Consider the following 15781-nt stretch of genomic DNA (forward strand, 5'->3'; position numbering starts at 1 on the left):
TGTACACATCTCTAACATTATATATATATATATATATATATATATATCATATTAAACAAAAATAAATGAGATAAATAAAAAATAATATTAATATTAATGATTCTTATCTAAAAATAGTTAAAAACCCCAAAATAATGCATGCATGGTTTGTGCTAAGTTTGGTTTAGTCTAATTACAAATATCACATTGCTCTTAGGGGTGTAACTTAGGGGGTTGGGTCAGGTCGAGGATCAACCAAATTCCAACCCGAAGTCTTAAACCTCGAGCTCAGTCTTAGATTAATCTAATTATGACTAAAAAAGGTTAATCTATAGATTAATTTAATTATGACTACAACCTAACTTTATATATTTACTAATATTTAAGTAACATTTACAAAAAATTATAACATTAAATCATTAATAAAGTAAAACAAATAAAATGGAACATTAATAGATAATATGGAAAAATAATTATTTTATCAAGTAATTTAAAATAATTTATTATTTTTGTTAAAAAATATTAATATAATTAGTCCAAATGACTAAATTAATAAATTATTAAAACAAAGATAAATTATTATTTTTAACAACATTACATTCCCTTCCTTATAATAGTTATCAGTTTTTATTTTAAAACCACCATCACACAATGCTTTCATTACTATCTTTTCTAATGAATTGTAATAAAGATATTGAAATTATTGTTGTATCATGTGGAATGCACATGCATATTTAATTAATAGTATCTCTAAATTTCATTACGTTGAAAGATGGTCCCATAAGCCTATATTTTATTGCGTGGTCTAAAATTACTCCCATGTAGCTCGACCCTTGCAACAACCTTAATTTACCTTGTTGCCCTCTTCATAGTGGTTGCTGTTACAATTTCTAATCTAGTCCAAGTCTGATGTATATTCTCCAGCTAATTATTTATGGTGCATTTCTCTTGCTCTCTCTCCTTTATTTGTTGATTGTTTCTTTTTTTAAATCGCATCTACTCACAGAGTGCGTGTCACACTGACCTCACAGCATGTGTCAGCTAGAATATCTTCCTATGATTTATAAAAGAACTGAAATAATTGGAGAGAAAACTTACTAGGGCTTCCGCCTTTCATTGTACTTATATAATACAAGAGTTTTGGTTATAATCTAACTGTACACTTGGCAGAGATTAGATTACAATAATGATAAGGATAACAGTGGTGATAATCATAATGATAAAGACTGAGTTAAAGCGGGAAACTTGATAAAGAGATAAGGTTCGATGGCTGGGTTATGTGTCATGTGGGCTTGGGCCCGGTCTCCTCAACAATTTAAACATTTACATATACGAAATATTCTGGTTTTCTATGCAGAGGCAGCTGTATTTTTTTTTTGGCACTCCGTATGTTTTCTGTTGGTTAAAGTCTTAATTCATCCAAATTACACCTGAATTTCACTCTCCATCACTTATCGGGATTTGAGCACTCCGAGGGCCCTATTTGGGACCAATCCAATTGTGGGTCCTGAACTTCTGAAGGCCCAACTTATGAGTCTATTCTGTACTTCATGGTTAATTCATTTGCTTTTATAACATAAAAAAAAGAGAAGAAAAGGAAAAAATAGAATATATATTATCACACAAAACAAGAAATTAATTATTTAGTTGGATACAACATCTGATGGACAATCTGTTTGAATAGAGGAAACATAAACCACCAAATGAGGGGAGTCTATATATATATATATATATATCTGACAATGCTATTATTAATTAAGTATGACAACATACATGCCATTAGAGAAACGTTTACGTACGTGAATGATCAATTACGTATACCCTTTGAGAAAGGGCAGCCTTGAGAGGAGGAGGAATTCAAGGGAGGGTGGTTGTGTTGTGGTTCTTGTGAACCCGAGGCCACTGGTCTTTTCATCAGACCTCCAAACAGCTCTCCCGGGTCGTAATAGATCTCAACCTCTTCAGCTCTGAGAGTCTCATCAACCTGTGTGTAGCAGATACGGAAGTAGTTTTAAGTATTAACACCAATAAAGTCAATACCAATTGGTTCATATTGACCTGGACTCTTCAAGTTCCGAATCACTGGATTACCTCTCTTTGGGAAAGATCGAAATTACTTGTATCAGTAGGCAAGTTCTGGTCTGGGTTCCCCATGAGGCCATGACTTGCCATCTATCGCAGATCAGGACCCACAATTCATGGGTCCCACTAAAGATTAACTTTGCCAAGAATCATCTCGAAGCCTCGCTCACAAGTCACATCTAGAAGCTTGGGTTTTGGAAGCAAATACGTTGAAGAATTGAAATTAACCATCTTACCATGATAGGTTTTGGCGTAATTCTACTCTTAGCTAGGTTGGACCCAACCAATGGTGGTCCTAATTTTCTGAACATATGCCACGTGGCAAGTTAAAGGCCCCAGACTGCAACTAGCGGTCATGTCATGTGCCACCAGACTCGAGTCATCCTCTTCTAGCAGTTAAATTCATTTGAGTTGTGTGAATAATCAGGCTCCCATCTCGGGCAGGTTGAGTTTTCAGGTGCTATACACCCGAAGTACTTCCAAATGCCAACGAATCTTTGCACAAACCGATCCGCTTGGTTATGGGTTAGATCACACAAACCTAAACTCCAAATCCAAGCTCGTGGGTAGGTCAAGATTCAAGATGCTCAGAGCCAACCCAGAAAATGCCTGAGTCAAGCATGCATTAAAATGAACCAAGGAGGCATGGTTAACATTTTAAGAGTTGTTTAGTGCTTGTACGTACCTTGAGAACTCCCATCCCATAAAACTCAACCTTGTTTCCAGTTGGAGCATATCCTCTGAAAGGGCCTTCCATGAATCCCCAGTGTCTGAACTTGAAAGCTATCACAGGCGGTCCGGAGTAGACGTTCAGCACCTCCCACGCAAACCCACGAGGAAAAGCCGTCCGGAAGACGTCGTGAGACGACTCAAAGCTCTCCACATCCGCCTTGTAATATTGGAGTTCCTCTGGAAGAGAAGTCTTCAACAGTGCGTTGTAGCTCCCAAGTCTTAGAGTTTCTTCCCCCGATATTCCTTCTCTCCCTGCGACAGGTTTCAAAAGCTTTGTTAATTAATTTGAAATGCTTATTGAGAAGAAGAAGAAGAAGAAGAAGAAGAAGAAGAAGAAGAAGAAGAAGAAGAAGAAGAAGAAGAAGAAGAAGAAGAAGAAAAACTTAGCAGCTTGGGTTCTCTCACCGTTGACGAACAACTTGAACTTCTCTGGATTTATGGTTTTGAAGTCTTGCAGTTGTGTCTTATGAGAGAGCTCCATCTCCCATGTCTTAATAGCATTTTGTACAGTTTCCTCTAGTGATCCTTTAGGCCATTCCTGTAAAACCAGAGTAGATGATTACAAGGGAAGGGGAATGACTAATAATGGGTTTATCTTTATCTTTTATCTCCCCCCAAAAACAGATGAGATTGAGGGGCAAAGAATTAAAAACTGTAGCAAATCCTTAACTAAAATGCATAAATTAACGATGCAAACATTAGAACAGACAAGTGAAATTATATGATCGATCCACATGCAACAAGAAGAACAAGAACAAGCAATAGATGGAAACTTTTATGGGGTGCACTTAGGCCACCTTGGTTCGGCCTTGTTCGAAGACTTGGTTAACCAGATCATAGGTAGGAGGGCTACCATGTCTCCATTTTGTTTTCTTTTCTGCTTCCCCATGCATGTGAGATCGGTACTTATCTGCAATAGTGCTACCTGAAATTTCCTCTGAGGAAGACATGATAACAGACAGAGAGAGAGAGAGAGAGAGGGGGAGATGAAAACAAGGCCTAGGAGAGGCATTTATAGGAAAGGTAATGGAGCAGGAATGGACCAGCTTTGGTTTTCTTATCCGAACCATGGGTGGGTAGCATTAGCATTAGAAATTGAAAATACCCTCTTCAAGAGAGAGAGAGAACAAGAAAATCAAAGTGGTATCGATTAAGATAAAGCGACATCTTGATGCCGTCACATCAATAAATCTAAGGCTATGCTTCCACGTAACCAGATGCAGTTGGGTAGAAGAGGATGACATGTAGTGTTGTATCCTCCTGCAGTTCATGAGATACATCCTATTCATTTTTTCAACGTCTGGTATTGTGAGAAATCACAGTTCAAGTTGTGTGAAAAGAGGGGTAACATTCGGTTTTCTGAAAAGAAGAAAAAAAAAACTTAACAATTTTTACTCATATATGAGTGGGATCTTGATGGATTAATTGTTGACGGATTGGAGGTATTTATCTAATAATATCATATATGTATATGACGGGAGGTCTGGTCTAGTCCAATTTTAGTCTTAAAAAAAAAAAAAAAGAAGTTTCACTATTTTGGACATTGGAGAAAAGTAAGGGAGGTTTAAGTCTTTTACTAAGGCATCGTTTGTTTTTACTTATCAAGTGAGTTTATTGAGAAAGTGTTTTCCTGGTAAAATTTGTGGGAGGGAAAGAGCATTATTAGTGCACAACCTTCAAGAAGGTATTAATTATCTAAATAACAAATACTAGATTTCTATATTTGAGCTTATCATGTTACATCAAAATTTCAATCAATCACGTTAAAAGCATTTACATTTTAAAGATGTAATTGTTATGCATTAAAGGCTTTAACATGGTTTGGTCATGTATTTCAAGGATAGGTTGGGGGTATTTCAAGGGATAGGTGTCAAAAATTTAAAAGTGTTTATCTAATGTGCTTACAACTGGGTGCCTACCTATTCGTCTGATCTTCCCTTCACCTTATTCTCTTTTCTCCTTAATTTTCTCTCTCTCTCTTCTCCCCGTTCCCCTATTCAAGCTTCTCATTAGGCCAAGTAAGCAAGGCTATCAACCATCCCTAATTAGCCATGACATCCTTTATAGCAAGGATTCAAAATCTTGATATAAATGGGAACTTACTAAACAGTACCTACGTACAGCTAAAGGAAACCTACCAAAATAGTTTCCTTCTCCTTACCTTCTTCCCTAATAGAAATGAGATTCTGTGAAAATCGTTCTTCCCCAAATCTTTACTCCCCTACTTTGGATCGGTTATCATTTGTTTCCGCTCCTGTTTTGAATCGGATTCTCTTATACTGAAGATACTATGCCAAGATAGGTTTTGATTTACGTTTTCAGCTTTCTCTTTTTGCTACAAAAACTTTAAGTTTAGAAACTATTTCTGTTAGTTTTAATCAAGCACTAGTAGAATGGCCAGTGCAATGCACGAGATATTTGAATAGGACTCAAATTAAGAAAATCTCAACAAACTACCATATGGATGAAAGGATCATGGCTGCTATATTTGTAGATAATTCCAGTAAGCGAAATCCTTGCAGAAGAACTTTTGTGAACAATGTGAATGTTCAGGTTGTATCTGCAAAACAAAATGAAAACTGGGACAATTGTGTGATATGTTTCCTTTAAAAAAACATATCGATTGTGTGATATGTTTCTTCAAAGCATTTGACACAGTTCTAAGATTTTCAAAATTCATTTTCTATGATATTTTAGTTCGTTCTAATTCAAAGGATACAAACAATAATTCTAACATGTTATAACTAAAAAATACAAAATAAGAAAAAAAACCATGAACCTTACTCATGTAGAGGTAATATCTTAATGCAAAAAATTAAGAAGCGCCCACTAACAATTATGGCAGTGATAGCAACAATTGCCTTAACAGCTGCCAATCCAAGAGCTTCTGTTATATCTTGAAAACCAATATGTACACAGAAGACAATATTGTCCCACAAATGCCACAAAATAATCAGAAGATGCTTACCATTAAAATGAAGATGTGTCATAAAAATCATAAAGATATAATTATGTACCTAAAAGTTGAAAAGAATTGTAAGATGCCATACAAAATCTAAACTATGGGTTGGATTTATGACATCAGAAAAAAAATGAAAAAAATCTAAGGAATGGAAGTAAAGTTATCAACATAATGGAAGATTTGATAAACGGAACTAAGCAGTTTAGGTATTCAAAAGATAAATAGAAGAAAGTGTAACTAATTGTGATGCCAACCAAAATGAACAAATAGTAAAAAGATAATATCTTCATGATACCCGAGGTCTTGATTAAATAAATAGAGCATCTTTGGTGTTATCTAATATTTGAACAAGTTCAGCACTTTTGATGTTAACATGGCAAAACATATCTTAATACCATATATTTTAGGGACATTATAGCATATTCTCTGGGAATGGAACACATTCTATGCTTATCTTTTACCCTAAAACCATACCATCAGATAACACTTCTTTTTTTTTTTTGGATTTTGAGAGGGTGGAAAGTTATTTTCCTAGGTATTATTTATCAGGTAAGTGATATCCATCTCCTAGGTGGGTAAATAAGTTTTTCACTTGGGGAAAAGTTGACAATACTTGAATGGGATAAAATTGCCCTTTTAATATTGGATTTTTATGGCTAAAATGGTCATTGTCTTATTTACATGGGAAATAAAAACATATGGGTAAATGCACTTACTCGGGTAAGCCTTTCCTGGGAAACACTTGGGTAAATGCATTTACCCGGATAAATAACTTACCTAAAAGCAAATGGAGCCTTCAAAGAGAGGATCTTCAATCCCCTGCTAAACCAAGATACAATGTTCAACACAAGATTTTTTTTTTTTGTATTATAAATATTCAACTTATTGTCTCGTATCTATCTCTGAAGTTATAAGTTTTAATCCAACAATTTTAACTTGAAAAGCACAACCTTTGTTAGTCATGTGTACCTTATATTTACTCCATATCCATTTTGGGTTACTACCAAAAAAAAAAAAAAAAGAAGAAGAAGAAGAAGAAAAAGAAAAATTGAGCACTTTTAGGCTAAGTTCCATGACTAACAAATAGATTAGTGATTCATTTCCTATATCAAGGCAAGATTTGATAATTTTAATTGAGTTCAAGTTATGTGACCTCGTTACAATCTTTTCAAGAAAATTCTGTTTCACAACTTTGTCCAGAACTTTAACTAGTTCAAGATTCCCGGGTCATGTAGACAATTTGACTCAATCTTAATCACAACTATTGGGGTTAGCTACACAAATCCTATCACTCCATCGTGCTCCATCAAGAGCCATGTTTTCTGTCAAATAGCAAGTCCTTAACATTTCAGGACTTGTCTTCATATTGTATATTTGGACTACACTTGGTATCTTAGATCTTTGGGTTCTGTATTAATTATTATTTATTTTAATATTTTTGTTAACATTAATTACTTTTTATTAATTTTACTTGAGTTATTTATTAATTATTAATTATTTTTATTAACTAGTAATTTTTAATTATTTCATTAATTTTTAAAAAATATTTTTAATTTTTATTTGTGTAAATTATTAATTATTTTAATAATTTTATAGCCATTAATTATTTTTTAAATTTTAATCATTTCATTTATTAATTAGTAGTTTTTAATTTTTAATTTATTATTTTTATTTGTATTGTTTCAATATTATTTGATGTTGAAAATTATTTTTTATGAGATAATGCAAATTGAACTCAACATTTTCAAATAGTATGTTGTAGGGGTAAAATAGTAAAATTTGTGAATTCCAAATAATAAAGGGTTGATGGAAAAACACAAACTTATGAATTCAGATCCTCTAGAAAGTAAAAAACCACATATACTTTTTTTTTTTTTTCAGATTTGGACAATATATATCTTTCTAACATACTTTTCAGATCTAAAATTTCAGATTTATCAAACACCACCTAAAAGTCCCACTACAGATTCTAGTGTGTGGGAATGGTGGTATAGCTTAAATGGGGACCAAGTCTGTATTAAGAATTAAGTTCTCAAAAAAAATGCCTTTATTCTATTGCCGGACTATTTGGCTTACTTTTAACTTTTAAAATGGGCGTCTATCAAGTCATTGATTGGATCTATGATCTAATGACTTCGGTATCATGTCACCGACCATTGATTGGATCTGTGCACATCCTCAAATTCTACAAATGAGGCATACACATAATCATTACCGTAAAATGAAGAGGCATGCAATCACTTAATTGTCTAAATGAGGGCCAGCTTTTATTGGGTTTGTGTATCCAATTTTTGTTCATTACTGTATTAACAGTAAATATATATTAAGAATAAATTAATCAATAATCATTAAAATATTCAGATTTTCCGTTAGTTGCAAACAGTAATTAATAGAAATGAATATGAATATTAGTTAACAAAAATTAAATTTTCAATAGAATCTTTTGACTGTCAACAATAATTAATTAACAGAAATTTAATTATTATATATTATTATATATATATATATTAATTTGGTGTTAATTTAGTAGATTTTATTGTTTTAACTGTTTGGTTTTTTGTTAATTTAGTATTAACAGTAATTAATTAACAAAAAATTAATTTTAGTATATATTTTTTGTTAATTTGGTATTAATTTAGTAGAAACTTTCCTATTTTTACTGATAACATTTACAGAGAAATAGATAACATTTACAAAATTGCGATCCCAAATCCTAGTAACATTAATTTAAAGTCCATTTGAATTTAGAAATAATTACATCAATAAATTTTTAAAATTAATTGATAAAAAATTAAAATGCATAAACAAAAATTGGATTGAACTTAAACTTGCCCAAACTAATTGAGTATTAATTTGAATTTAGACAAATGGATAACATTTTGTATTTTGCAATCTTAAATCCTAATTATATTAATTTAAAATTCAGTTAAATTTAATAATAATTATGCCAATAAAATTTTAAAATTAACTAATAAAAATATAAATTTCATAAACAAGTAACTCACCTAAAAGTATTGCTTACTTGAACCTAACCAGATCCCCAAACTTGTGAGTTAACCATAGGCCATGGAGTTCCTCCTGACTTCTACTTAATTAATTTCTTTTAATATATTGTCTGTTATAAATTATTTTATATAATATATTATATCATACCACATATTTTATTTCCCACATATATATAACCCATTCCAAACCCTATAGGTTTTGATAAATAGATCCTATTAGAGTCAGAACGGATTGAATATCCAAAAATTCCCATAAAATTTTCATCCCTAAGACAAAAACAGTTCGGCCTCCAAATCAGTTTTTAAAATATTCATTATTATTTTCATTTATTTTGGTACTTTTTATCATCAAATTAGACATTGGGTTTACACTATTCATCCCATGTCTATTCGTATCAAAATCATATTTTCTTTTTTTTTTTTTGGAATTCAAATATAAGTGCTTATTAATTGTACCATCTAGCCCATTAATTCCCATGTGCCTTTTCTCATTTTTATGCCCCATTAATTGTGGTCCTTTAGCTTTCAAATTTCAAATTGCCCATCAGTTGCCACTTACCACCATTAATGTCGTTAATCGTGGATTTTTAAATCTTGCCATTTATTCCCCTGTTATTATAATACAAATTAAAAAATGTTAATCCACAAGCTATTAGAAGGACTTGAACCCATGCCTTCCAAATTAGAGATATAATTATTCATCACTAGACTATCTTCAATATTATGCTAGTTGTTAAAATTAGGGGTGCAACTTGGGCGGCCCTAGCCCAACCGACCCAATTCAAAATTTTATACAGGTTATACTTGAATTTTCGGACCTCGGGCTGGGCTCAGGCCTAAAAAGTTTTTTTTTGGGCTAGGCCCAGGCCTAACATGCAGGTAGCTCAAATCCAACCCAACTATACATACACACACGTAAATTTTGCATATATATTTACCTATATACATATATAGTTGCATACGTATTTACATATATATATATACATGTATACAAATTTACATAAATGCATATATACACATAATTTTAGAGTGGGTTCATTGGCCAACTCGAGCTTGGTCTAGGCCCAAGCCCAACCTGAGTGCATAGTGCGGGCTAGGCTCGGGTTGAGAAGACCGGTCTCGATTTGATAGGCTGGAGCATGTTTAAGGTCAATCCAGGCCCAACCGACCCAATTCAAAATTTTATACAGGTTATACTTGAATTTTCGGACCTCGGGCTGGGCTCAGGCCTAAAAAGTTTTTTTTTGGGCTAGGCCCAGGCCTAACATGCAGGTAGCTCAAATCCAACCCAACTATACATACACACACGTAAATTTTGCATATATATTTACCTATATACATATATAGTTGCATACGTATTTACATATATATATATACATGTATACAAATTTACATAAATGCATATATACACATAATTTTAGAGTGGGTTCATTGGCCAACTCGAGCTTGGTCTAGGCCCAAGCCCAACCTGAGTGCATAATGCGGGCTAGGCTCGGGTTGAGAAGACCGGTCTCGATTTGATAGGCTGGAGCATGTTTAAGGTCAATCCAGGCCCAACCCTAAAAATTAGGAGTAAGGCCCAAGCTTGAGGTCAAGCCCGAATAGTCCAACCTAGGCTTAGCCTGCATTAAAATTTGATGCACTTGGAATTGGGCTCAGGCCTAGGTCAGGCTTAGGTTGGTTAATCAACCCACACTAAAATTTGATATAAATGTATGCCTATATAGTCTATATGTATGAAAACATGTATGGTGTACAAAATAAAAAAAAAATGCATGTATGCACTTATGCATGCAAGTATGTGTCTATATATACATATAAAACTAAAAATCTAAGCCTAACCCATATAAAATTACAGGTTGGATTGATATGGGATTGGGTTTGGCCTGCCAAAGTTGCATCCCTACTCATTTTTTTTTTATGCATAGAATTCCCCCAAAAAAATAACAGAAACTAATAAAACTTAATTAATTTGCCCTATTGTCTTTTCATTAAATATATATCTGTATTAAAATCACCCACAGTCAAGGCTTACACCTTTATGCCTCATGCCTCGAGGTTTGAGGCATATGCCTCTTTTTGACAAGGGCCTAGGCATTACATCAAAGTTGTGAGGGTAGTGTGCCTTAAGGCTTAAACAATTTAAAACAATGATTAAAATAATATAAATTTCATTTAGGCCATGTTCGTTTTTCATAAAGTGAAGGGGGAAAATTGGTCAATCCCATTGACCAATTTAATTTTACTGGGTATCAGTTTCGCGGGTAATCGATACCCTTGCGACACTCGGGTATATTGGTTTTCCAAGTGGAGGGTAAATAGATAAAAAGGAAAATCTCAAAATTGCCCCCACAAGATAGAGTTTGTCTTTGACTTTTTTTCCCAGATCTCGGCTCTGCGTTTCTCCTCTCTCACCTCTCGGCTCTGCATTTCTCCTCCTCTTCGGCTCGTATTCTCTTCACCGACGCCCAACGTCTTCCTCTCTTCATGGAAAGAGAGAAGGCGAAGGACGCACTAATTCTTTTAGATTCATGGCGATTTTTCTCCGAAGAAGCAAGGTACTTGGTTTTTTGGGCTAGTTCAGCAGATCTTGCAATACAATGTTGTCTAATTTCATCTTTGTCAGCTAGATCATGCTGAGATTCTCAGTGCTTGAGTTTTAGCTATTCATGTTTGTTTTATTGGTTCTGAGCTGAAGATCTTAGGGTTTTCTCACTTATTAGACGAAGAGGTCGAAATCTTATAGTTGCATGGGATCCTGAGGCGGATCTAGTGTAGTTCGGTGTGTTTCATTCGTGTTCTGTAGTAGCTTTATTTCTTTTAGCTGGAGAAGGTGTATAATGTGCTCTCTTTTATGTTTGTGTGGACTATACCAACTTTTCTGGTTTTTTTTTTCGGCCCTGTATGTGTTAATGGCGGGGATATGATGTAGATCTAGACTGATTCGATTCGCTTCAGCTAGTTCTTGTTTTGAATATCCTTTTTTTTGGAGTCAAAAGGAGTTCTCTACATTGTTAAGTGTGAGCTAACCTTTTATATTCGGTGTTTTAGTGATCTCGTGTAATTTGTAATTATATAGTTATTTGAAGTTTTCCCATTTTGCAATTCTTGTCTTAGTATCAGTGAGAAGGTCAAAAGGGAACAAATTAGGCTATCTGTTCCTTATTTGGGTTTGTATCTGAATTTGATATTTATTTGGGTTCGTTCAAAGGCTTTATTATTTTTTGAAATGGTAATAATTGCAGTACACTGATCATTGCTAACAGGCATGAGTTGTATATGCTAACCAACATACTGTAATTATAAATGTTTCAGAAGCTTTTGGACTCTGGTTTAAAAATGTTGACTCAAAAGGCATGATGATTATAGTATTTGGTCAGTTTCATGGATAAACATTCTTAAGCTTAGCAGTTCATTGTAATGGCCATGGGTGTTTGGACAATGTTATCTTCTTAGGGATTTTTGCCAATCCATTGTAAGATACACCTTCTTTGTTCCCAATCTAAGAAGCGTCTTCTCAGGAATTTTTGCCTACGTAAGGCAAAAAGAGAAAAAAAGAACTTTGTTTTTAGCCAAAGTATATGGCTTCAGTTGAAATATCTTCAATTTCCAGTTCATAAATTTCCTAACATCTTCAGTTACTGATAAAAAGAAAATTCCTAACATCTTTGCGGTATATCCTAAAGCTTTAACATTAGGATGTTAGATTTCTGTGAACTATGATAAATGGTTAAGGATGTTTATTTGTTGGGCACATCACTTATTTATCCCATTTTCTTCAGACACCAACAAACTATCAAGGGTTAGATTTCCATACACGTGCACTACAACAAAGTAAAGTCCATCTTTCTTGGGATGAGGATGAGCCTCAGCGTTTGAAGACCTTAAGATGGAAATTAAATGATGATCAGGTATGTGAATTCATACACTTTTTTTTTTCTTTAGCCATCTATGCTACCAATTGTTCTATTCTATGGACTATAATCTAGGTCTGTGGTTTCACCATTTTGTGTACTGAGTTTATGGGGAGAATAACAAGTTATTTTGGAAATACTAAACATGCTTATACCACCTTAGGGATTTAGTAGAAGGTTAAAAGCATTTTGTCAAGCTACTTAAATGGTGCAACTGCTATTACCTTAAAAATTTTGTTTCCTTTATTTTTTTTCGTTGTCTTTCTCTTCCCAAACCCTGGGACTTTGAGCAGATTATCCAATTTGAAAATGAAAAGAAAAGTCATAGTAATATGGGTTGGGTGGCTTGCCTTGTATTGGGCATGCTCCTTGTTCACAACTACTTGTTGTATCTTCTACTTTAAATCATTAATGAATTTTTCTTGTTGATTGTTGTTTGATGATAAAATGATAAGAAAGTCAAAATTATTATAAAATTAAAGTACAGAAGGAGAATTTGTTACTATTAGCCAAAGTTAAGGAGAGACAACAGAATTTTCCCTAACATGTATTGTAGTTTGAGCTGGTAAAAAAATTTTCTGGTTTCAATTTACATTCTGCTTTAGCCCCACGTGAGGTTTGCAGATAGGTGATTGTCTGGTTCTGATAAGTTAGGAGCAAGAAATCTCCATCTTTATGTAAACATCTAGGTTCTTGTCTCATAAGGAACAAGGAATGCTGCTAAAGATAATTGTAGTTTATCTTTATCATTTGAACTTAAATTCCCTTATTTTTTTTTAATGAAAAGGAAATGATTCAGTTGAGTTTGTTCATGCAGAAAAGCTTGTGGCAGAGAGAAGCTCAGAACATAAAAATGGGGGTTAACAGAGCCTGTGCCATTGGATGAGGGTGGTTCAGTCGAGGCAGTTCTTGGAAAGAATCCTGAGGTCCATTATATTTTTATGTTTGTACCAAGGTCTGCGATTCTAATTTATTGTAAATTCTGTGATTTATTTTTGGCCCTGCTCTTAACCTTGGCAATTCGTTTTTTCCTACCTGGCTTGGGAGGCTGTAAATTTTTTCACCAAAATGACCTGCCTTGAAACAATGATTAGCTATGGGCTAAGCGGGGATTCTTTAACCATGCGTCTAAGGCCTATTAGGCCTGTGTCTTGTGCATTTACAGGATAAGCGCACAACCGGGATTGGAGCATGATAGCGACTGTTGATAGAAGAAAGTGAAGAATGCCTTTGTGAGTTGCTGTTGAGATTTTTATCCTCCATACTTGGGTATTCCAAAAGCGTGCTGTTTGTTTTCTTTTTATAGATAGAGTGTGTTGTTGTTAGAACTTGAAACGTTTGATACCAATGTATTATTTATTACCTTACCGTACTCTTGAATTTGTATTTTAACTTACCGGAAAAACCGGGAACCACAAATCTTCACTTCTTTCATTACAGGAAGTAGCAGAGAAACTTATGTTGCAAGTGCTTCGTGTCCTCACATTATTTTTTTCTTCATTTGTTGTATATGCCCATTTGTGAATTTCATAACTGTGATTTTGAAGGTCAAAGGATTGGCATGATCTTATAAGCATTGACATTTTAAACTCTCCTTTGCTATTTGTTATTTTTGAACCTTCAATGGTTCATTAAATAACCAGAACTAGTATGATTTTTATAAAGAAAACCAGAAATTATGACAAGTCTTAAATGCCCAAAAGTTGAGCCCAAAATAACGGTAGATGGTGTTTTCTTTTATCGTTCTAGAGGAAAATTTTGAATTAGCTCAAATTAGGTTTAAAAGAAGAGGCAGCATGGTTTATTTCCAAAAATTTTAGGGGCATTTAAGACTTTGTGACATGGTTTTCAAGTTCATGTCCAAAAAAACATGGATTTGGGCCAAAGGGTAAAATTGGAAAGAGATGCAAAAATAATAATTTACCCAGTAAAGTGGGTGTTGCAAAAGAACATGGGAAAATAAAGTACTTCATTTACATAGGTAAATCAAACAAAAAAAAAACATGGGTAAATGCACCTACCCAGGTAAGTGGTAAGTGCATTTACCCAGGTAAATATGTTTCCGAAAAAAGAACATGGCCTTTAACTTGGGGGTTACATGTATTCAACAAAATAATTTTATATATAAATATTCAACAAAAAATTAGAAAGATTATCATTAAAATCAGTATTTTATAAAAAAATTCATACTGCTAGCTGATTAGCATTGCAATATAAAGCAGTAATTGAAACAACGAACCAAATTTTGGAAGCCTTATTTCCATCTTTTTTTAGACGTTTTCAGTATTGAAATTAAATTTTACGATGGGAATTAATAGAACAGATGGTCTCATACTGGATTCTTCCAGCACTGGGATACTGAATGTATCATGTATGGAAACATTTTTCTCCAGATTAAATTGGATTTTGTATCACTCAAGCCCAATTTGGAACAGAGTTCCTCTTTTAAAGAACACTTAGGTTGCAAATTCTAGGGGGGGGGGGGGCAAGACCCAGATGTTAAGACTTAAGGTATACGGATAGGACAGATACAAACATACTCATTCATCACATGTAATGTCTAGAACCTGAACCTGATAACCAAACCAAACAGTTGTCTAGGCCATAGGTTGAATGGTTCGATGGCTGGATTTAATGATCAAAACCATAAAAAAAACCGGGATCCAGTCAGTTGTCCTGGTCACTAGGTCACAAAGGATCATGGGGCCTGTTATTCTCTGTTGAATTAGCCAGCAATAAGTTGGTACAACTTCAGTCGAACAAATGCCTTGAAGTGAAAGAACAGCCAAAAGAGAGCACTAAATCCAATGGAAGTATAAAACAGTATGTTGACTTCAAAATGTACAAATAGGAACACTCAAACAATCAATGACAGAGGGAAGTAGTTCCTAGTATCCTGAAATCTAACCAATTCTAATCCGACTTGTGTGATAAAGATTCAAACACCTAGACAAATCTAAAAGCACCATTGCTTGTATTCACTGCAGCCAAAGCAATGATAGTTTGCAAAAAGTTCACGTTAATAATATGAGTTGTTATAAAAAAATATATGAATTGCTATCTGGGGTTGTAACAGTTAATGAAATCAATTCTAAATTCTTAGAGGC

The 15781-nt window shown here is 33.8% G+C and overlaps 1 protein-coding gene and 1 long non-coding RNA gene across 2 annotated transcripts; one reads left to right on the forward strand and one right to left on the reverse strand.

Moving 5' to 3' along the window:
* Positions 1–1594: 1594 nt before the first annotated feature.
* On the reverse strand, positions 1595–3862 carry LOC148877448 (pathogen-related protein-like). The gene is made up of 4 exons (XM_088965583.1): positions 3591–3862; positions 3199–3331; positions 2747–3045; positions 1595–1963 (listed from the first exon to the last, which is right to left on the reverse strand). Exons 1-4 carry the CDS (start codon positions 3741–3743, stop codon positions 1787–1789), a joined length of 762 nt encoding a protein of 253 aa, XP_088821709.1. The 5' UTR covers positions 3744–3862; the 3' UTR covers positions 1595–1786.
* Positions 3863–11022: 7160 nt separating this feature from the next.
* LOC148877449 (uncharacterized) lies at positions 11023–14141 on the forward strand. Its single transcript, XR_016094929.1, has 4 exons — positions 11023–11318; positions 12543–12671; positions 13492–13629; positions 13840–14141. It is a non-coding gene; the product is annotated as an uncharacterized LOC148877449 (long non-coding RNA).
* The last annotated feature ends 1640 nt before the right edge of the window (positions 14142–15781 follow it).

This window comes from Nelumbo lutea, chromosome 1 (assembly GCF_056320005.1).
Source record: "Nelumbo lutea isolate HS-2025 chromosome 1, American lotus-T2T, whole genome shotgun sequence".
Lineage (NCBI taxonomy): Eukaryota > Viridiplantae > Streptophyta > Magnoliopsida > Proteales > Nelumbonaceae > Nelumbo > Nelumbo lutea.